Source organism: Ovis canadensis, chromosome 6 (genome assembly GCF_042477335.2).
Source record: "Ovis canadensis isolate MfBH-ARS-UI-01 breed Bighorn chromosome 6, ARS-UI_OviCan_v2, whole genome shotgun sequence".
NCBI lineage: Eukaryota > Metazoa > Chordata > Mammalia > Artiodactyla > Bovidae > Ovis > Ovis canadensis.
In genome coordinates, this window is record NC_091250.1 from 82,823,383 (window position 1) to 82,847,576 (window position 24,194).

Consider the following 24,194-nt stretch of genomic DNA (forward strand, 5'->3'; position numbering starts at 1 on the left):
GAGGCAGAGAAGCCAGTAGAACTTTTTGGTAATCCCACAGAGGTAGACAGACAAAAATTCGAGTTTTGATGCTACCAGAGGAATGGGAAATTAAGGCGCCAAGGATGTAGCGGGAAAGGAGACACAGAGAAGGGCAGGCCTATCATGTGGAAGGATTTCCCCTAAAGGCTTCTGCTGTGAAGAACAAGCCAGAGTTAGGTAGAAAACCTCTGCAAAGCCAAGTGGAAATCTAGCAATCTTGCTGCTCTACCAAAAAAAAAAAAAAATTACAACTTGGGACTGCCAAGGAGGAACAGAATGCAATAAACGCCTTGGTTTCTAACAGCAAGGCTCACCAGAGAAACGCATTCTCAGAGTGGAAACAAATGGGAGGGAGGTGGAGTCACCGACGCTGTCTTATAAACAGAGAGCAAAATCAGTGCAGTTCTTACTGGATCAATGTGGTCTGTTCCCACTCTACACTCCTGCCCTTCAGAAGAGAATCTGCTTCCCCCACTGTCAGCCAACAGGCTTCAGATGCTTCAGGTTTAGCCTCAGCTGCAGAGAACGGCCCTAAACAAGAGCACATCCTTCCCAAGAAGGATCACATCCAGTGGCGGCTTCAGGTGGGGGTATAAAGACCTGGTTGACTTGTCCCAGCATGAAACAAGTCCCTGAGACCATATGAGCCCCAGAACTCCCTGAGGATTTAGCCAAAGCTTCAGTGGCTCTGGATCACATTTCAGCTTCTGCCTCCACCTAATCCTGCCTTCTCTCTCCTCCTTTACACAAGTGCTGATACCTAATAAACACCCTGTACAACAAATTCCATCTCAGTGACTGCTTCTGAAAGACCCAGCTTGTGACAGTTGCAGGAGTGGTCCCGGAAAGCAGGCAGTCTGATGGGGTTATTGATCTGGATCACTCACTGCTGGCATGAGAGTGAAGTTGCCATTATTGATGGTAGGTGGAGACAGACATTCCCTGGCATCAGGGGTGGTCCAATTGTTAAAATCATTATCAGAAGTGAACTGGAATACTTTACCTACAGAAAGGAATGCACTCAATGGGGTGACTTACCATGTATTTAGTAAGTAACTATAAGGACAATGGATTGGATGGCTTAGTGCTGCTGCTAAGTCACTTAGTCATGTCCGACTCTGTGTGACCCCAGAGACGGCAGCCCACCAGGCTCCCCCATCCCTGGGATTCTCCAGGGAAGAACACTGGAGTGGGTTGCCATTTCCTTCTCCAATGCATGAAAGTGAAAAGTGAAAGGGAAGACGCTCAGTTGTGTCCGACTCTTCACGACCCCATGGACTGCAGCCTATGTCCTCCGTCCATGGGATTTCCCAGGCAAGAGTACTGGAGTGGGGTGCCATCGCCTTCAAGCATCAATATTCTAGAAAAAGAACTCAAAACTGCAGGCAACTGTAACTCATGTTGTGGAAGCCAAAGGGCCCTTCTAGTAATTTAGAAAGAGGCTTTCACATACTGTAGCATGAGAATCTGGAAAACTGAGGATTGGAAAAGATTAATAATACAGACCCATTAAAATTAAGACTTTCTATTCCATAATAGACACTAACAGAAGAAAGGTAAGCCAGCCAGTGGGCAACCTTTACAATGCATATACCCAACAGATAACTTCTATACAGAATGCATGCAGAGCTACAAATCAGGAACAGACGGACTACCCAATCAAAAAATGGACAAAATACTTGGACAGACACTTCACAAAAAAGGATATTTAAATAACCAAAACAGCTTGAAAATTCAGCCCCATTCATGAGGAAAATGCAACTTAAAACCACAAAGAAATACCACAACACTAGCATCAGAACTGCCTAAATGAAAATGACTGGCAATACCAAGTGTTGGGGAAAATTTGGAGCAAGTGCAACTTTCATAGCTAGGAGGAATATAATGTCCATAACCACTTTAAAAAACTGTTTTGCTAAACAAATACATAGCCATGTTCCATCAAAGACATGTACAAGAATAGTCATAGCATCACCATTGACAGTAGCTGGAAACAACTCACATGTCTGTCAACAGCAGAGTAGAAAACTATATTGTGGTCTAAAACATATTGTTTAGTTGCTGTCACGTCTGACTGTTTGCAACCCCATGGACTGTAGCCCACCAGGCTCCTGTGTCCATGAGATTTCCTAGGCAAGCGTATAGTAGTGGTTTGCCATTTCCTTCTCTCAGGGATCTTCCCGACTCAGGGATTGAACTTGCATCTCCTGCACTGGCAGGCATGGGCAGGTTAATTTTTTACCACTGAGCCACCAGGGAACCCCATAAAATGTATTAGAATACCATAAAAAATGAGAATGAATAAACTACATGAAGATGAAAATACAGTGAATCTCTAAAACATAATGTTGAGCAAATGGAGTGAGACAAAAAAGGCATGCATACTGTATGATTGATACCACTGATATCAAGTTCAGAAGCTGGCAAAATTACCTGAGGTGATGGAAGTCTGTATAGAGGTCTCTTTTAGGAGGGTCAGATCACTGGTAGGAAGGTTGGGTTTCTGGGTTGCTGTTACTATTCTATTTCTTGGTCTGGATGCTGGTTACATGACTCTGGTCACTTCGTTAAAATTTATTGTACTATACGCATTATTTGTGTATTTCCTAGCATGAACTTCAATTAAAAAAAAACTAAAAAATGCAACAAAATGCAGACACCTACATTGCTTTTCGTTTTCCTGCTGTGGTGAGAAGCAAATCCTGCTGACATTGCTGTTTTCACTTTGGTTTCTAAACTGTGAACACTTGAGGAAATCGGGCCAGGAGGCATTCACCATTCCCAGGACTGACTCACAGCCCTCTTTTGCAGACTCACAGAAGGATCTACAAGGCAGGAGTCCATGACTAGAAGAAAAGAGAAAGGTGGAAATTAATGCTTTTACAGACTGTTTCTCAAAATAATAATTAAACTAAAGAAAAGTTGGCCACCCATGCTGCAATAATACCTTAATTTATATTTACTATAATCAACAACTTGAATCATCAACAACAACCTTTAACCCTGTAACAAGCATTTTAGCCACCTCACTGTCATGATTCTAGAGGGAATAAGCTAGTTCCATAACAGATCATCTAACTCTCTCTTGTAGAAGGTTTTATCCAAAATGATTTTTTTTTGAGATTTCTTGTGTTAAGTAAACCTGTCAACCAAAAAAAAAAAAAAAAAAACCCAGCTCTACTGCTACTGCTAAGTTGCTTCAATCATGTCCGACTCCTAGCGACCCCATGGACTGCAGCCTACCAGGCTCCTCTGTCCATGGGATTTTCCAGGCAAGAGTACTGGAGTGAGGTGCCATTGCCTCACTCAATAAATTAACTCACTGAATAAATTAACATGAAAATGAATGTCCCCAAAATGAAAAGGCAGAAGTAGATCACAAAATAGGTTAATCTCATTTCTTTATCAACCCTCTGAGAAATTCAAAGTATCTCTGAGAAGCAGATAGAGAGAAAGCTGTTCCTTAACCTACACTGTCTCCCTAGAAAAGAAAATATTACACAAACAAATGGCAACTCTGAAACCTTGTACAGTAATTTACCTTTTCATTTCTATGCTATCTTCTGCAAAATAGCAAAACACAAACAATTGTCCACTAGCAGTAAGGTAATAATGCTTTGGAGTTTGTCTTTATTCATCTGACATGCAATCAAACACTGCTGGATCTGAGTCCCTGTGTCTGGGGACGGGGACACTACAATGTCAAGGTCATGGTCTTGTTCTCCTGCAGATCCAGGCAGCTTTTTCTACTTTGAGCTATGGACAGCACCTCTCACCCTAGCTGGTCATCTGGCAAAGGCATCTCAAATGATTTTTAAGAAAACTAGGAAAGAAACTATACATGTCAGTCAAAGCAAAGCACACACTTCAAAAATGCAAGGTCAATAAGAAATTTCAGAATCATACAGTATCAGATCTGTAAGAAATCTTAATCAATACCTCATTCAAATCCTTCATTTGAGGGAAGTCTAGGGAGATTCTGAGATACACAGCTTCGTAACAGATGAAGCAGGGAGAGAATCCAGATTTTTAACATTCAACCCATGCCCTATCTACCATCCCATATCATTTATTCTCACGTAAGGACCTAATAATTTGGCTTTAAGAACTCCTTGACCCAACAAACACATTTATAATTCTGCACTATAGATCACTGGAACATAAAGGGATATGCCAACCACTGAGTTAAAACAGAAAGGATCAAGTTAAAAATGAACGGATCTTTTATACTTAAAAATGTGGGAAAAGAGTACTCAACAATTACATTTAGATACAAACACTTTTGTCCTTCTCAGAAACTTGTCTTAAAATTAAGTAAATTTTAGAATCCTAATATTCACATGACTATATTAACATGTATCCAAATTTGTTAGTGAAGATGTGAGAAGAAGTTTTGCATTTGAAAGGATTAGCTTTAGACATAAAATATGAATTAGTCCAAGCAAGTATCTCAGTGGAAAGGAGATACCTGATTGCCATTCAGGAAATAAATTAGATATTCATAGAACTGAAAATTCTGCTTAAGCAACATTTTTGAGAAGATTTTCTTTCCTAGATCTTATTCCAGAGACCTTACATATTTTCTCAAATAAAACCGAGAAACATGGTGGAGGAATGTAGGGAACACAGAATTCCTACGCAATTGCTTCTACTTTGCTAGGCTCTAAGTGCTACATACACATTAACTCATTTCTCACTACAGTACACCACCAGCGATACCATTACTGTCATCTCTACTATACAAATAAAGAAACCGAAGCCCAGAAAATAGATGAGATTCTTCCAAGATCACTGAGTTAGTGAGTGTCCCAGTCAGCATTCAAACCCAGGCCAACCGATTCAAGGACTATTAACTACTCTATTACACATGAGTCCTTACTTTAGGAATGTATGTCCCAAAAGCATAACTCAAGGTTAATTCAAAACCTGGTATGCACTTTCCCAGTGAACCAACCACATACACAGTAGTTGGGTTCTCCCATCACTCTACAAACTTCTACTTAACCTCCAATCAATCCGTACTTGCCAAAGGGGCTAAGAAACACTAGGAAAGGGTGAAGGCTTTTCTCTTTCTTTCCCAGGTGTAAGAGCCCACAATAAAGCTACACAGCAAGCTTGGCTTGGTTTCAGCATTCTTCCTTTGCTTCCTAGTCCCTGACCTGTGTCCCAGCGTCCTGACACCATCCTGCCCACCCCACTCCAGCACCCCAGCTGGAAAGCCACCTCCACCAGAGCATCATTGTTTAGTCACTCAGTCGTGTCCGACTCTTTGTGACCCCAAGGACTGTAGCCCACCAGGCTCCTCTGTCCATGGGATTCTACAGGCAAGAATACTGGAGTGTGTTGCCATTTTCTCCTCCAGGGAATCTTCCCAACTCAGGAACCAAAGTCGTGTCTTCTGCTTGGCAGGCAGATTCTTTACCACTAATACCACCGGGGAAGCCATACTTGCTGCTAAACATTTTTCCCCTTCCTACCATCAAAGCTATGTTCCCCAAGTGAGCTGATTGAAATGAGACTTTCAAAGAAGAAGAGAGATGAAAATAACACAGAGTTGTCCATAATAACAGATGGACACTTCACCCTCCAGAGGTTTTTGGCATCATTAGAAGATTGCTTGCTGCACCAAAGGAATCTCTGATGGAATTCCAGGTACCGCTTACAGAGGGAAAAGTCATCCCACATTGTCAAGGGGGGAAGATCACTGCAAGGCTGAGTAGCACTTGGGGCCAAAGTCTCCCAGGTGTTTCTTGGACCTTTCCTCGCTTCTGAACCCACATATTCTTTGATCACTCCACATCTTCATTCAGAGCCTTCTATGGTAAAGGCGATGAAGGTTCACACAGGGGTCCAGCAGACCACTTTCACTCTAAAGCTGAGTCTATAACTCAGAAGCTCAATTCTTGTCATTGACCCTCACCTGAGTTATTTTCTGTAGGAAATCATAAGCTACACCTCTGAACTTTTCACATTGGCCACTCCTCACTGTCTGATTTTTGGCCAACAGTTCATTCATACAAGACTCAGTTTCATCATTTGAAAAGTGAGGAATTTGGAAGAGCTGATTTTTTCATAGTCCTTTTACCACTGACATTCTGTGAATTAAAATTCACTCTTTAACACAATGCTTCTCAGAAGAGTGGTGATAATCCCACCAGCTTTGCTAAATTTCAAAAGGTAACATTTTTTTTTTCTCGAGACTTGATCTGGGAATATATAGAGACATTAAAATACCATTAGGCCTTCCATTCTAAAAATAGGGCCTAAGAAAAATGTCTAGAGTGTTTCCAAATAGCTCTCTTAAGAGGTGTAACCAACCGAGACCCATAGGCTTTAAATTGCCAGATGAGGACATGTGAAATAGTGATGGGGTATTAATAACTTGCAGCCCTTTCAAACACTGAGCAAAATGAGGAGCCATTTGTTCTTGCTTTGCATGAAATTCAAGTGCCTACAAGGGATTGAAGCATTTTACTTTTCATCACATGGAAGAGTGTGTTGAGACAGACCACACTATTTTGGAATATAAGTGCTGATATCTAAGCAACAAGCAGACTGACATCTGAAAACAGTGCTCAGAACAGGGAAGGAGTCAGATTTGGCTATCAGGACACTATTTTAGAAAAGGTGATTATTTTAAATGGACATTTGAAGGATATTTGGTGTTGTGCAAAATCCCCCTAAAACATTTCAACTAAGGCTTAAGCAGAGAATTCTTACCTCTGTAATTTTGTTGAAACAAATACATACAAATATCAATACTTCTACTACATACTAATAATGAGGTTTTTAGGGGATTTTCATTAACAATGCTACTCAAATTATCTCTCTGTTAATACAAAAAATTATAGATTTTACCTATACAATTTTAAGCAAATTTATCTACTAAATTTCCTATATTTACATATATATTTTTTATTGTACCCTTTGACCAGCATCTCCCCATTTTCCCACCCACAAATTTACAGATTTTTATCTGCAAAAATAGCTCTGATAAAGACATAAAGTTAAAATTATTGAATAAGCTACAGCCACATTGTAGGCATATATAATAGCTAAAGGATTTTTAGGTTTTATAAATCACTTTTTTCTAACTTTTTAGTTTTTTTTGAAATATGGCTCATGTACAATATTATATAGGTTACAAGTGTACAATATAGAGATTCACAACTTTTAAAGGTTATATTTGATTTATGGGCTTCCCTGGCTCCAAAATCACTGCAGATGGTGATTGCAGCCATGAAATTAAAAAACACATACTCCCTGGAAGAAAAGTTATGACCAACCTAGATAGCATATTCAAAAGCAGAGACATTACTTTGCTGACTAAGGTCTGTCTAGTCAAGGCTATGGTTTTTCCTGTGGTCATGTATGGATGTGAGAGTTGGACTGGGAAGAAAGCTGAGCACCAAAGAATTGATGCTTTTGAACTGTGGTGTTGGAGAAGACTCTTGAGAGTCCCTTGGACTGCAAGGAGATCCAACCAGTCCATTCTGAAAGAGATCAGCCCTGGGATTTCTTTGGAGGGAATGATGCTGAAGTTGAAACTCCAGTACTTTGGCCACCTCATGCGAAGAGTTGACTCATTGGTAAAGACTCTGATGCTGGGAGGGATTGGGGGCAGGAGGAGAAGGGGATGACAGAGGATGAGATGGCTGGATGGCATCACTGACTGAATGGATGTGAGTCTGAGTGAACTCCGGGAGTTGGTGATGGACAGGGAGGCCTGGCGTGCTGTGATTCATGGGGTCGCAAAGAGTCAGACACAACTGAGCGACTGAACTGAACTGAACTGGTGACTCAGATGGTAAAGAATCTGCCTTCAGTGCGGGAGACCTGGGTCCAGTCCCTGGATTGGGAAGACCCCCTGGAGGAGGGCACTCCAGTATTCTTCCCTGGAGAATCCCCATGGACAGAGGAGCCTGATAGGCTATAGTCCATGGGGTTGCAGAGTCGGACATGACTGAGCAACTAAGCACATGGCGCTTGATTTACAGCTATAAAATATTTGCTATATTCCCCATGTTGTACAATAATATTCCTGTAGCTAATTTTATCTAATATTTACCTTTTTACTTTAAACTACTTTTAGAGACTTATAGAAAAGTTTTAAAAATAACACATAAAGTTTCCATGTGGCCTTTATCCAGGCTCCCCCAAAGCAAACACCTTACACAACTACAGTACTATTATCAGAACCAAGAAATTAACACCATACAATATCTTTACCTCAAGTAAAGACCCAATTCAAACATCACCAAGATCTTCATTTAGGATCCCACACTGCATTTCACTGTCACTTTTTATTTCTGACAAATAAACTAACCTTTGAGTATATCAGAAAAGCTCAGGATTTAAAACTCTTTTCCCATGGGAGAGGAGCAGTTTTTGTGAAAGGCTGACTTTAAGATGGCCCCCAATGACTCCTACCTCACACTATTTATACTCTGTATAATCCATCCCCTTGAATGTGAGCTGGCTAGTGACCTACTTAACAATCACTAGGAGATAATGGGATGTCACTTGCATCATTAGGGTACATAGGACCGTGACTTCTATCTTACTAGCACTCTCTTCCTCACTGGTTCTGTTGAAGCAAGTTGCTGTATCGGGTGGGCTTACTGGCAAGGACTTGAGGTTGTCCTCTGGCCAATAGCCAGCCAGGAACTGAGACCCTCCACCCTTAAGGAACTGAAATTCTTCCATCACATGAGCCTGGAAGTGGATCCTTTCCTAGGCAAGCCATCAGACAAGACCCCAGCCCTGGACAACACCATGACTGTAACCTGTATGACACATCCTGAGACAAAGGACCTAAGGCACTCCCAGGTTCCAAATCACAGAATCTGTTAGATAATAGATGTGTGCTGTTTTAAGCTGCCACGTCTATGGTAATCTGCTATGCAGCAATAGGTAACTAAAATATTTCTCTTTGATATATCACTTGGTAAGAGGCATGCTATTGAGTTAGATGTATTATTCACTGATGAGATTTATACAATATTTTTTTTTAATTCCTAAATTTGTCTTTGGTGATGACCAACCTGGACAGCATATTAAAAAGCAGAGACATTACTTTGCCAACAAAGGTCCATCTAGTCAAGGTTATGGTTTTTCCAGTGGTCATGTATGGATATGAGAGTTGGACTATAAAGAAGGCTGAGCACTGAAGAGTTGATGCTTTTGAACTGTGGTGTTGGGAAAGACTCTTGAGAGTCCCTTGGACTGCAAGGAGATCCAACCAGACCATCCTAAAGGAGATCAGTCCTGGGTGTTCATTGGAAGGACTGATGTTGAAGCTGAAACTCCAACACTTTGGCCATCTGATGTGAAGAGCTGACTCATTTGAAAAGACCCTGATGCTGGGAAAGATTGAGGGCAGGAGGAGAAGGGGATGATAGAGGATGAGATGGTTGGATGGCATCACTGACTCGATGGACATGGGTTTGGGTGGACTCCGGGAGTTGATGATGGACAGGGAGGTCTGACGTGCTGCAGTTCATGGGGTCACAAAGAATCAGACACGACTGAGCGACTGAACTGAACTGAAGCCAAAACAAGTTGTTCAGTGAACAGCTCTCACAAGGTCATAGTCAGGGAGCTCCCAGAGCTGCAGACTTTAGTTATGAAGAGAATGCTAATGATGGATGATCTTGCAAGAAAATCTACTCCTATTTCCTCCTTTTAATTATGAGAAAATTGAAACCTAAAAAGATCTCATAGCCAGTGCTATGATGCCAGCCCAGTGCTCCAGAATGTCTCACCTAGCTGACCTCATCTCATAAACATGAGTCCACAGATAACACAGGGGTATAAACTCACAAATCACACAGGAGCATGAATTCATCAGCACTGCCAGAAAACATGAATAGCAACAGATGGCTCTTTCTGTGATGGACCAACGGCACCAGCTTCCTACGTCCAGATCTCTGGTGGCCTCAAGCGACCTCAGGAGACATATGGCTTAGGTGGGGCATAATGGGAGCAGGAAAGAGGTTCCCTTTCTTCCCAGCTTCACTAGGCATGGGCATGGAAAACCATGCTGGTGAACGTTTATGGGTGTCAGTGTCTCACACCAGAAGGGAGATCATGGGAGAAGTCAAGGTATTTTTTGGTCACATCAGTCTGAAATTCTTAAAAATCCAGGACTGTGTCTGTCTTATTTTTCATTTACAATAATCATAGTTCCAGCATGAAAGAAACAGCTTGCTCAAGTAGGGTCACTGCAGAGCATTTAACGAAAGGCCCTTTTACAAAGATGCTGGAAAGGTTTCAAATAACCAACTAGGGGTAGTGCAGCCTGTGGGGACAGATTGCTGCTGGCATCCCAGATTCAAGGGAAAAGGTGAAGAAGCAGTTACTGGAACTCGGAGAGAGCTGTGTGCACAAGGCCGCCTGATAGGAGCCACAGCCTCTCAGTGAGGCAGGCAATTCCAAACTGCGTAACCAGGTAAAGAAGAAATGAGGAGATCAGGACTGCCTCTCTGAGCCACCAGAAGCTAGAAAGCAGGCCTACTGTTAAAACTAACCTGTGGGGAAGAGTGGGCTGGAGGAGGGTGGGAAGTGAACAAGGAGAAATACAGGAAAAAGAGCCAGCACACGGCTGCATGCCTCACACCAAGCGGGAGCTCAGCAAATACCTCTCAGGGGACAAAATTAGTGCTGTGCGAGGAGACTGTTCAACTATTATTAGCTTGAAATCTAGTAGGAATCTTTACACCACAAACATCAGCAAATGCTACAACTAATAGTTTTGTTTTTCAGGGAGCCAATTTACCAGCATAGCACTGGACGCCGGTATAAATCACATCATCTCCTCCAGAAAGAAAGCTGCTTTTATCTCTGCTGAAAGGAAAATTATGGTCACGCACTTGTTGAACCAGATGAAGACTTTATGTCAACAACACCCCGCTATCTCCCAACACCATCATAGCCACCAGTCTCCCTTTGAGATAAACGACTTTCTTGGTGGTAATACTGTTTACCCAAGTCCCCAAGCCTACAAACCTTTGCTTCACCCTCACCATTCATATGCAATTGATTACTAAGTATCACTAATTTTACTTTCCCAACCTCCCTCACATCCATTTATTCTTATTTTTTGTTCTCATAAAATTAAGCTAGTTGTAGTTCCCCTAATACAAAATAGATTTAGGCTGCTCTCTTTTTCCACCTTGTCCACATGGCAAACTTCTGTTTATCCTCCCAAATATAATCCAGCTATTACTTCCTCCCTTGGAGCAGCCTTCCCTAATACTGCCTAATGGAGAGACCCTCTGTGTTGTCCCCATAACACACACCTTTTTAAACTGATTGCATTGGACATTAATGTAATTGTTTTCATGTCTGGTCCCTTATTAGGCTGAGTCCCTTGAAGGCAAAATGTGTTTTATTCATCAAAGTATCCCAGCATCAAACAATGCACCTAGTACATTGTAGGTGCCAATAAATGCTTGCTAAAGGAATATATTAATAACTTTCCTAACATCTTTGTTGAAAACAACTGTCAGAAGCTGAAAGGGAGTTCCCAAGCTCTACACATGCCTGGCAAGACCCTCCAACTCTCCCTTATATCTACCCCCCAACACTTGCATCCTTGCCAACAGTATCTGCTTGCAGGATTGTTTCCATCATGCCCTCTTTCTCATTTGGGGCAGATATCACAGGACTCAGGATATTTGGCTCTCCTCACTTCCTGAATTCCCATATCTTCATGGATCCTGGGTTTCCACATCTTTTTCTCAGTGAGATTTTCCTGAATGACATTTTACTTAAAATCTAACCCCTTGCCATCATACCCACACTCTCCAAGCTCTCCAATTCCTTTATTTTTATTTTTTCCATTGCATTTATCAATAGTATATCTGTACTTGACATAGTATTATTTTTAAAAAAATTTTTATGTATTCAGTTCAGTTCAGCTCAGTCGCTCAGTCGTGTCCGACTCTTTGCGACCCCATGAATCGCAGCACGCCAGGCCTCCCTGTCCATCACCAACTCCCGGAGTTCACTCAGACTCACATCCATTCAGTCAGTGATGCCATCCAGCCATCTCATCCTCTGTCGTCCCCTTTTCCTTCTGCCCCCAATCCCTCCCAGCATCAGAGTCTTTTCCAATGAGTCAACTCTTCACATGAGGTGGCCAAAGTACTGGAGCTTCAGCTTTAGCATCATTCCTTCCAAAGAAATCCCAGGGCTGATCTCCTTCAGAATGGACTGGTTGGATCTCCTTGCAGTCCAAGGGACTCTCAAGAGTCTTCTCCAACACCACAGTTCAAAAGCATCAATTCTTCGGCTCTCAGCCTTCTTCACAGTCCAACTCTCACATCCATACATGACCACAGGAAAAACCATAGCCTTGACTACACGGACCTTAGTCAGCAAAGTAATGTCTCTGCTTTTGAATATACTATCGAGGTTGGTCATAACTTTTCTTTCAAGGAGTAAATGTTTTTTAATTTCATGGCTGCAGTCACCATCTGCAGTGATTTTGGAGCCCAAAAAATAAAGTCTGACACTGTTTTTACTGTTCCCCCATCTATTTCCCATGAAGTGATGGGACCAGATGCCATGATCTTCGTTTTCTGAATGTTGAGCTTTAAGCCAACTTTTTCACTCTCCTCTTTCACTTTCATCAAGAGGCTTTTTAGCTCTTCTTCACTTTCTGCCATAAGGGTGGTGTCATCTGCATATCTGAGGTTATTGATATTTTTCCTGGCAATCTTGATTCTAGCTTGTGTTTCTTCCAGTCCAGTGTTTCTCATGATGTACTCTGCATAGAAGTTAAATAAGCAGGGTGACAATATACAGCCTTGACATACTCCTTTTCCTATTTGGCACCAGTCTGTTGTTCCATGTCCAGTTCTAACTGGTGCTTCCTGACCTGCACACAGATTTCTCAAGAGGCAGGTCAGGTGGTCTGGTATCCCCATCTCTTTCAGAATTTTCCACAGTTTTTTGTGATACACACAGTCAAAGGCTTTGGCATAGTCAAGAAAGCAGAACTAGATGTTTTTCTGGAACTCTCTTGCTTTTTCCATGATCCAGCGGATATTGGCAGTTTGATCTCTGGTTCCTCTGCCTTTTCTAAAACCAGATTGAACATCAGGAAGTTCACAGTTCACGTGTTGCTGAAGTCTGGCTTGAAGAATTTTGAGCATTACTTTACTAGCATGTGAGATGAGTGCAATTGTGCGGTAGTTTGAGCTTTCTTTTGCATTGCCTTTCTTTGGAATTGGAATGAAAACTGACCTTTTCCAGTCCTGTGGCCACTGCTGAGTTTTCCAAATTTGCTGGCATATTGAGTGCAGCACTTTCACAGCATCATCTTTCAGGATTTGAAAGAGCTCAACTGGAATTCCATCACCTCCACTAGCTTTGTTTGTAATGATGCTTTCTAAGGCCCACTTGACTTCATATTCCAAGATGTCTGGCTCTAGATGAGTGATCACATCATCATGAATATCTGGGTCATGAAGATCTTTTTTGTACAGTTCTTCTGTGTATTCTTGCCACCTCTTCTTAATATCTGCTGCTTCTGTTAGGTCCATACCATCTGTCCTTTATCGAGCCCAATTTGCGTGAAATGTTCCCTTGGTATCTCTAATTTTCTTGAAGAGATCTCTAGTCTTTCCCATTGTGTTGTTTTCCTCTATTTCTTTGCATTGATCGCTGAAGAAGGCTTTCTTATCTCTTCTTGCTATTCTTTGGAACTCTGCATTCAGATGCTTATATCTTTCCTTTTCGCCCCTCTTCTTTTCACAGCTATTTGTAAGGCCTCCCCAGACAGCCATTTTGCTTCTTTGCATTTCTTTTCCATGGGGATGGTCTTGATCCCTGTCTCCTGTACCAGGTCATGAACCTCATTCCATAGTTCATCAGGCACTCTATCTATCAGATCTAGACCCTTAAATCTATTTCTCACTTTCACTGTATAATCATAAGGGATTTGATTTAGGTTATACCTGAATGGTCTAGCGGTTTTCCCTACTTTCAATTTAAGTATTATCTTATGAAAAGTGCATTCAATAAAAAATATTCAGTATTATTATAAAATAAATAAATAAATAATTTTTAAAAATCTATTTATTTGCTCATTGCTGATCTTCCTCCAATATAATATGTGGTTCATGAAGTCAAGGATCTTGTCTATTTTGTTTGCTGCCAAATACAGTCTACAACAAGCACTCCAAAAATATTTGTTCGTGAAGTAAAAGAATCACATGCAATGAATAATTTGGTGGCCTCTTGGAACAAAGCTGTCAGTAACAAAGTCGGGAGCAGAGTCACCACTACCTAACTCCCAACTTAATGGTTTGTACAAAAGCTCGCTCTCTCCTTGCTCGCATGTTTCTTCCTCCCCCACTGCCCCCAAATTCTATGTGGTTGAATCCTGAAATAATTCCCATGTAAGGGCAAATGGCAGTAAAACTTCTATGGATGAATAGAAAGTGAAGTCACTCATTTGTGTCCAATACTTTGCGACCCCATAGACTGTAGCCTATATAGCTCCTCCATCCATGGGATTTTCCAGGCAAGAATACTGGAGTGGGTTGCCATTTCCTTCTCCAGGGGATAAGTGTCTTGCTTATATATCAATAGTAAAATGTCACCCTTAAAATAGAGAACCTGAGGAAATGCCCGCCGATAAACACAGCTCGAATTAAGACAAGAGTGAATAATGTAAAACCACACAAACACCCCTAAAAGAGAATATAAAATTCCATAATCTTCTACACAACATGATCCTGAGTCTCATTAATACTTGACATACTTATCAGGGCCCATGGGATAGAAAATTAACAAGTCACAAAAGAAATTTGCAACTGTTCAATTATTTTTTGCAGCTGTTTTGATTTTTTTGCACATCACGAAGTGATGCCTGATATAGGGATTTTTGAATGCAGTGAGTCACTAGCACTAAGTCTAAATTCTAGTCACATCCATATAATTGAGGACAAAAGTAAACAAACTACTCCACTGAGTCTGATGAAATATGTGTGCTTGAGACTTTGTCAGTAATTTGACAAGGCATTTTCAGGGAGATTTGAGCTCCTGTGTCCTGATTCAACAGCGTTGTGTCTTTGTAAAATAAAAATAATATGAGTTATCTGACTATTATCCACACTTTGAGCCATTCTGGCACATAAAATGGAACCTTACTTATCATTTGATGTTTTATAAGTAATGGCCTTAAGCAGACTCAATCACCCATGTTGCCTGAGGCTGAGAAGTGAACTGTGATACAATTGACCACCTAAACAGCCAGGGAGACAGCACAGCTGTAGCTGAAAAGACCGCTGTTTTCTAGTTAGCAGATAAAATCAGGGAAATAAGTGGCAGATGACTTTCTGAATTTTTGCTTGGTATTAGCAACAAAGCCTCTTTTAGACCCATAAAAATTCTTTAAAAATATAATCATGAAAAAATTTTTTCCTGCCATGTTTTCATTTATTCTCAAATGTGACACAATTAGAGTTCTTGGGACATAGACAAAAATCTCTAATAAACAAATCAGCAGTAAAAAAAGTAATTAAGTTTATGTGGACTACCTAATTTATGAATTCTTCAAAAATTGTTTTAACCATAATTTTCAATTGGCTTTTAAGATTATTTCAGGATCGCATTTCCATAGGTTAGTGGCACATGCTGTCTTACAAAATCATGTTTTTAAGAATACAGTAAGCCTTCTAAAATTACATTATAAACAAACAAATCTGTTAGTTTTTTACTAAAAGGTTAGCAGTAGAAATAAAACTCAACAATGTGGTAGTAATTTAATGCCATGTAGTAGTAGCAATTCTGAATTTAAATTGGATGGTGGAGAAGAGGTTTTGTAATTCCAGTATAGCAAATATTTTTGAAAATTCATTCCTATATCAACTTTGGTGCCTATCTTGACTATTCACCTAGAGGCCATCTTAGTGATTTGGCTGTCTTTAGTAAATGGATAGAGTTGAAAGAGGAAAACCTTATCTGTGTATTTGAAATGACAGGAAACATTCACTGTAACTTTAAATAATGGGGCTAGAGTATCGACTCATTATTCTAGGGAACTCTGTTACTTCTACAAAGGAACCCTAGGGCACTGATAAAAAGTGAATCAATTGTGTCTTCCAAAAACAGAAATTTTAAATACCTCTTGTTTCTGTCAACACTTTTTTTCTCCTTTAGAGTAGCTGAAACAAAATATGCCTAGAACTTTTATTTAGCTACCAGGATTTTAGCAAAACCAAAAGCTTAAAAGATAAACACAAAGTGAGTAGAAGATAGCAACACAGAATTCCAGTCGTGATTTTAGAAGCAAAACACATAATTCAGGGTGAAAAGCAGACAGATCTTAACACAATATTGACTGGGAGCTTTTTGCAGAAACTAATTTCTATGGCCAGTGACTTATTATGTAAGTGAATACTGAAACATCTCTGGTGATAACATTCAGGTAACGAAAGATATATTAATATATCTCCTGTCAGTAAGTTAAATACCTAGAGTCAAAAGTTCTGCTTTCTACCATAAACCTTTCAACTCTGAGCAAGAGCCAAGCCAATCAAGATACAGAGGTGTTTCCAGCAGGTAATTTAACATTTCCCCAAGGTGATACACTGTAAGCATTTCTTTAAAGTTTATTTAGGGGAGAACCTGACAGTTACAACAGAGAGAAAGAGGGCTTTGGCTAGCAGGGTTCCAACGTACAAGCCCCACTGGGCAGAAGAGAAGTCCTGCAGGTAACTCAGCTCATCCTTTCTAAAGACAGTTAGGTGCCTGTTTGCAGCTACTGGATCCATTGGATGTCAACACAACTCCCACAAGGCCCCCCAACTGAATTGCCTATTATTCCCAAAGCAAATATAAAGGTGTCCCTGAAAAAAGTCATGGTAAATTTAATTTTTTTCTTTTTTCATAGGTTTTTAGAGTTCCTTGAATTAGAACCATGAGCCACTGTTGAACCTGCCCCTTCATCCACAAGAAACTAATTGACCATAAGATGCTAGAGTCCTTGTCACTTGTCTGTATGTGTGACTTAGTGTGACTCCACTAAGTCCTCACCAGTTGATTGAAATACCTCTAGTAATAACAACTCACCATTTCTTGAGACAACATTTCCATATATATACAACTTTAGTGGGGCTTCCCTGCTGGCTCGGATGGTAAAGAATCTGCCTGCAATGTGGGAGACCTGGGTTCAGTCCCTGAGTTGGGATGATCCCCTGGAGAAGGGAATGGCTACACACTCTGGTATTCTTGTTTAGAGAATTCCATGGACAGAGGAGACTGGCGGACTACAGTCCATAAGGTCGCAAAGAGTTGGACATGACTGAGCGACTAACACAATGACAGGACAACTTCAGTATTCATGAAGTCCTTAGTCAAGTTAGACTTTACTTCTTTATGACTTTCAGTTACTGGTTTTCTCTTTGCCCTGTGGAAGTACAGAGAAAAACTGTTCTTCCGGTCGTGGCCGGAGCATTTGCGGGTGGCTGTGGTGCACACTCAGGGCCCTCACACCACCAGGTGCCCCAACTATTCTTCACATGAACAGATTCTGAATCACTATTCTGGCCCTTTTTCTCTAGACATAATTGTTTTGTTTCTGCTCCATAAATGAACCTTAGGTCTAAGATTTTCAACTCAAGTTGACCTAAGGTCTTTTTTAACCGATGCATATGAGTCAATATTAAAAGAAAAGCACTGAACCACCAAGCCAACCCTCAAGAATAATCTAGTGTTTCCTGATCTATTCAACAGGATTCTGAGAGCAATGAAGAATAGCAAGTTAAATTTTAGCTCATTGTTCTGCCAACTGAAGCTCACTCAGAAGGAAACTAAATCATCTTTGATACCATACAACTCAATGTAAAACTGTAATTATTTAACATATATAGAATGGTTTAGGCATGAATTTTCAGGAACATATCAATTATAAAAAGCAATCCCCAACTACTGTCAAAGTACTTTGAATTCCCATTGACCCAGACATTTAGGAGAGCTCCCTAATGGAAGAGTTTATTTATTGATACATTCATTCCAGCAAATATTTATTGAGTGCCTACTATAAGCTAGGCACTGCTCTGGACATTGGCTATACAACAATGCAGAAAGTCATAAGTTCTCTGCCACTGTGGGGCTTATAAAGTTAGACAGAGGACATACAGACAAGTGAAAAGGGACACAGTCAGGCTGCAGTGAAAGACAATAGAACCACCAAGGGTGACCAGAGAAGATTTCTCTGTGGAGATGTCTTTTGAGGAGAGGACATAGTTCAAGGAGATAGATCCAACCTGATGAAGGGAGAAGTACATGCAAAGGAAGATGGGAAAAGGTTGTCATTTTTGAGAAAGGTCAGTGTCGCCGTGGTAGGGTTGATGACACCAGAGAAGCAAGAAAGTCCTGAAAAGCCACAGCAGGAAGTTGAGCTTGTAATCTAAGTCTAAGTGAAAACCTTTGAAAGGGTAGGGGCAGGAGAATAACATCACCTAATCTGTGTTTTTATTTTTTCCCCTTTCAGTCTTATTTAGACACAACTGACATACAGCACTGTATACGTTTAGAATATACAGCTAATGATTACCACAATAGACTTAGAAAACATCTATCATTTCATACAGATACGAAATTAAATAAATAGAAAAAAATTCCTTGTGATGAGAACTCATAGGATTTACTCTCTTAACAACTTTCATATAACATACAATAGTGCTAATTGTGTTTTTAAATTGTCACTTTGGCAGCAAAGAGGAAAATGAATTAGAAGATAAAAAGAATGAGAAAAATATGCAAATTTTGTATCTCTGAAGGAGGTGAAGAAGTTTATACCCTTCCAGAAACTCACATACCATCTTTGACTATCACATCAATAATAATACTCTTTATAGTTAAAAATAATAATTTACTTATTATTTAATAATACTACTTTTTATGGAGAATTTACTGTGTGCTAGAGTATACAGAGCATGTATGAGCACTGTGTATAAATCACTCTTTTTGATACACACAAACAAACCCTTGTTCAGTCACCCAGTCATATCTGACTCCTTGTGACCCCATGGACTGCAGCACACCAGGCCTCTCTGTCCCTCACCATCTCCCAAAGTTTGCCGAAGTTCATGTCTATTCCATCAGTGATGCCATATAGTCATCTCTTCCTTTGATGCCCTAGTCTCCTTCTGCTGTCAACCTTTCCCAGCATCAGGGACTTCTCCAATGAGTCGTCCATTCACATCAGAGGACCAAAATACTGAAGCTTCAGCATCAGTCCTTCCAATGAATATTCAGGGTTGATTTCCCTTAAGATTGACTGGTTTGATCTCCTTGCTATCCAAGGGACTCTCAAGAGTCTTCTTCAGCACCACAGTTGGAAGGTACCAATTCTCCAGCTCTCTGCCTTCTTTACAGTCCAGCTCTCACAACCACACATGACCACTGGAAAGACCACTGCTTTGACTATATGGACCTTTGTTGGCAGAGTAACATCTCTGCTTCTCAACACACTGCCTATGTTTGTCATAGCTTTCCTGTCAAGAAGCAAATGTCTTCTGATTTCATGGCTGCCATCAGCATCTGCAGTGATTTTAGAGCCTAGGAAGAGGAAATCTGTCACTACTTCCACCTTTTCCCCCTCTATTTGCCATTGAATAATGGGCAGAAAGTGAAGAGGAACTAAAAAGCCTCTTGATGAAAGTGAAAGAGGAGAGTGAAAAAGTTGGCTTAAAGCTCAACATTCAGAAAACGAAGATCATGGCATCCAGTCCCATCACTTCATGGGAAATAGATGGGGAAACAGTAGAAAGTGTCAGACTTTATTTTTTGGGGCTCCAAAATCACTGCTGATGGTGATTGCAGCCATGAAATTAAAAGACGCTTACTCCTTGGAAGAAAAGTTATGACCAACCTAGATAGCATATTCAAAAGCAGAGACATTACTTTGTCAACAAAGGTCTGCCTAGTCAAGGCTATGGTTTTTCCTGTGGTCATGTATGGATGTGAGAGTTGGACTGTGAAGAAGGATGAGCGCTGAAGAATTGATGCTTTTGAACTGTGGTGTTGGAGAAGATTCTTGAGAGTCCCTTGGACTGCAAGGAGATCCAACCAGTCCATTCTGAAGGAGATCAGCCCTGGGATTTCTTTGGAGGGAATAATGCTGAAGCTGAAACTCCAGTACTTTGGCCACCTCATGCGAAGAGTTGACTCATTGGAAAAGACTCTGATGCTGGGAGGGATTGGGGGCAGGAGGAGAAGGGGACGACCGAGGATGAGATGGCTGGATGGCATCACTGACTCGATGGACGTGAGTCTGAGTAAACTCCCGGAGTTGGTGATGGACAGGGAGGCCTGGCGTGCTGTGATTCATGGGGTCGCAAAGAGTCAGACACAACTGAGCGACTGAACTGAACTGAATGGGGCCAGATGCCATGATCTTAGTTTTTTTAATATTTATTTTTAAGTTGACTCTTTTACTCTCCTCCTTCACCCTCATCAAGAGGCTCTTTGGTTCTTCACTTTCTGCCATTAGGGTGGTATCATCCACATATCTGAGGTTGTTGATGTTTTTGCCACCAGTCTTGATTCCAGCTTGTAACTCATCCAGCCCAGCACTTCTCATGATGGGCTCAGCATACAGATTAAACAAACAGGGTGACAGCAGACAGCCCTGCCGTACTCCTTTCTCAATCTTGAACCAATCAGTTGTTCCATACGGTGTTCTGATTATTGCTTCTTGACGTACATACAAGTTTCTCGGGAGACAGGTAAGATGATCTGGTATTCCCATCTCCTTAAGAGCTTTCCACAGTTTATTATGATCCACACAATCAAAGGCTTTGGCATAGTAGATGAAACAGAGGTAGATGTGTCTCTGGAATTCGTTAGCTTTCTCTGTGATACAGCAAATGTTCACAGTTTGATTTCTGGTTCCTCTTCCTTTTCTAAACCCAGCTTGGACATCTGAAGTTCTTGGTTCACATAATGCTGAAGCCTAGCATGCAAGATTTTAAGGATGACCCTACTAACAAGGGAGATCGGTGAAATTGTCCGATGGTTAGCACATTCTTTAGTGCTAACCTTCTTGGGAATTGGGATGAGGATTGATCTTTTCAAGTCCTGTGGCCACTCATGGGTCTTCCAGATTTGCTGACTTGACGAATGCAATGCAACTAAGAGGTGGGAATTATCATTTTCACTAAACAGGAGAGGAAACTGAAGGTCAGAAAGGTCAACTGAAGTGCCAAAACCTTATAGCTGCACATTGGCAGGGCTGTGGTTTAAATCAGGTTTCGTCTGTCCCCAGACTTTCAAGCGCATTCTCTGCATTTGCCAGATTAAGTTCTCTGATGTCCAGGGAACATATTATTTATTCAGGGGAAAGCATAGTGCTTTTAAAGAAGTTCGTTTGAGAAACCTCCCTCAACCCCTTCCACAAAGCTATGAAACTTGAATACATGGCAGAAAACTATCCTATAGATTCCAGGTTTGAGATATAAGCTTTCTTTAGTCCCTAGTTATGTGGATAGATAAATAATTTTTTCATATGATTTATCTATTTTCATGACTAAAATATGTATAACAGAAACTGACATAGTTCATACTTTTTTGGACAAATTCAATTAGGTCTGGCGTGAGAAATATTGACTCCAAAATTGATGTATTAGCTAAACTTTGATTGGGACATGATGACTCAGGTATTGAGCTAAATACTTTATAAAGTGAAGTCACTCAGTCATGTCTGACTCTTTGCGACCCCATGGACTGTAGCCTACCAGGCTCCTCCATCCATGGGATTTTCCAGGCAAGAGTACTGGAGTGGGTTGCCATTTCTGTCTCCAGGAGATCTTCCCAACCCAGGGATCAAACCCAGGTCTCCTGCATTGCAGGCAGACGCTTTACCGTCTGAGCCACCAGGGAAGCACAAATACTTTATATGAGTTGTCTTAATCAAAAGGCAAAAAACATGGAACACTTTACAAATTTGCAAGTCCTCCTTGTGTAGGCTCAAGCGGTAAAGAATCTGCCTGTAAAGCAGGAGACTCAGAATTTATCCCTGGGGTAAGGGATGATTTCCTGGAGGAGGAAATGGCAACCCACTCCAGTATTCTTGCCTGAAGAATCCCATGGACAGAGGGGTTTGCAGTGCTATACAGTCCGTGGGGTTGCAAAGAGTCAGACACAACTAAAGTGACTTAGCCCCTTGGGTAGGAACCATGTTCATCCTCACCGTATCATTTGAATATGGTATACGAGCTACCAAAATAAACAGTAAATAAGAATTATTTCTTTTCTACAGATGTTGAAAATATCTGCTAAGGATGGAGAGGCAAATCAACCCTCCAGAGGAAAAAATCAATAGCAAATATCCCATTTTTTAATGTTAAGAATTTATTTCATGAGCAAAGTTCCTCTGCAAAGTACTAGAGGGTGTAAGTGGGATAATGAAGATTAGCAGGATCTCCTGGGTGTCTTCTAGAAACAAAGCCAAGGCTGCACCTTTCAGGCCATTAACCCTGCTTCTGCTTTGTAAAGTCATAGGCCTATTATTTCAACCCTGTAGGAAAGGGTGATGGTCATATATCAAAAGCATGTGGCTTCAATGGCTGCCTCCTCTTCCAAACACAGAGACTTAAAGTGTGTCAAAAGTCATCCAGAAATAGCTGTCATTCTACTGGCCTAGGAACTGCTTATTTCTCTCTACCAACTTTCTGATATTTTTAAGCTATTCCTTCTAAGTCACATAATATTAGAGCTACCTAAATCATTTATCAGCCAAATCTCTATACCTTGAGATATATTTTATTGAATCAATATAACTATGGATTATCCTGTGCTATAAGATATCCTTTAATTATCCTGTATTATAGTCCCTGGTACACACATTTATTCTTTAGTAAATGAAACTATTAATGAAACTGTTCAATTAAACTGTTAAGTTTAATTGTTATAGAGTAAGTTCATTGCTATATAATATAGCTGAGTATAGTTGAGATCTTAAAGGGACAGATTAAAAAATGTACTACTTATATATCACAGTAGATCTTTTAAAATTTAACCCTAAATATTATTAAGTATCTGTCTTCTCTAGGATAGAATAAAAGCAATTTTCTATTATTTGAATCCCTGGAGAAGGGAATGGCTACCCACTCTGGTATTCTTGCCTGGAGAATCCCATGGATAGAGAAGTCTCATAGAGTCCATGGGGCTGCAAAGAGTCGGACACGATTGAGTGAGCACACGTTATTTGAATAGTAGAGAAAATCAGTAAAACAAATGATCCAAAATGGTGAAATATAAAAAAATATTTGATATATAATGGATAAGAATTATTTTGTATGTTTTACCTTTCTGAACTGATTGTGCTTATTACATTTAGCTTGCGGGTCTCATGCACACTGGTCTGAAAGTACAATTAGAAAAGTAAATATAATACAATAATAAGTGTTATAAAAAGTAGGAGAAGTCCCCAAAAGATACCTGAAAATTGACTATAAATTATTATCCATTATAACAGAGAAAATGGAAAACTCTTACATGAGAGCATTTCTCAGGATGAACTAGGTCAGAAGAAAAACAAATTTTACCTAAAAGTGCCCTGCAGACTCTGAGCAGCTTAACTAGAATATTACAACTGATTTAGCTGAGAGTAGAGATTGAATTATCATAAAAAGATCATCAAAATGAGTTTAAGAGTCTCCTGGAGGCTGAATGCACTCTCTTTCTTTGTTTTATTTACATACTCATGAGTCCATAGAGAAATTAAAGCAAAGAGATATAAGTGAAATTGTTGAAATTATGGAGAAACAGAATCCAACTCCAGCAACCTTGAGTATTCTACCCAATTTTCTTTCCATTCTTACAATATCTTACATGTTTTCTGCAATCCTTCAATATCTAGCATATAGTAGAAATACTCTGTGCTCTCAGTGTCATCAGTACTGCCTCTTCTTTTTGATCCACTGAGAGCTATTGCTGACTTTTACCGAGCTCTTCATAAAAGCCTCACACTGTCATTTAATCCTCACGTGAACTTTGTAAAGCATGATGATTACCTACATTTTACAGACGAGTAGGCTTAGACGCACAACTTATAGCCTGTGTGTCGAATCAGTTCAGTTCAGTTCAGTTGCTCAGTCATGTCCGACTCTTTGCAATTCCATGAATCGCAGCACGCCAGGCCTCCCTGTCCA

The 24,194-nt window shown here is 40.4% G+C and overlaps 1 protein-coding gene across 1 annotated transcript in view; it reads right to left on the minus strand.

Moving 5' to 3' along the window:
- The window catches only part of CORIN (corin, serine peptidase), a 307,597-nt gene that overhangs the window by 154,930 nt on the left and 128,473 nt on the right, over positions 1–24,194 (minus strand). Inside the window, exon 5 of the mRNA XM_069593065.1 lies at positions 2,686–2,867. Coding sequence (XP_069449166.1) covers positions 2,686–2,867 — 182 coding nt within the window. The remainder of the gene's footprint in view (positions 1–2,685; positions 2,868–24,194) is intronic.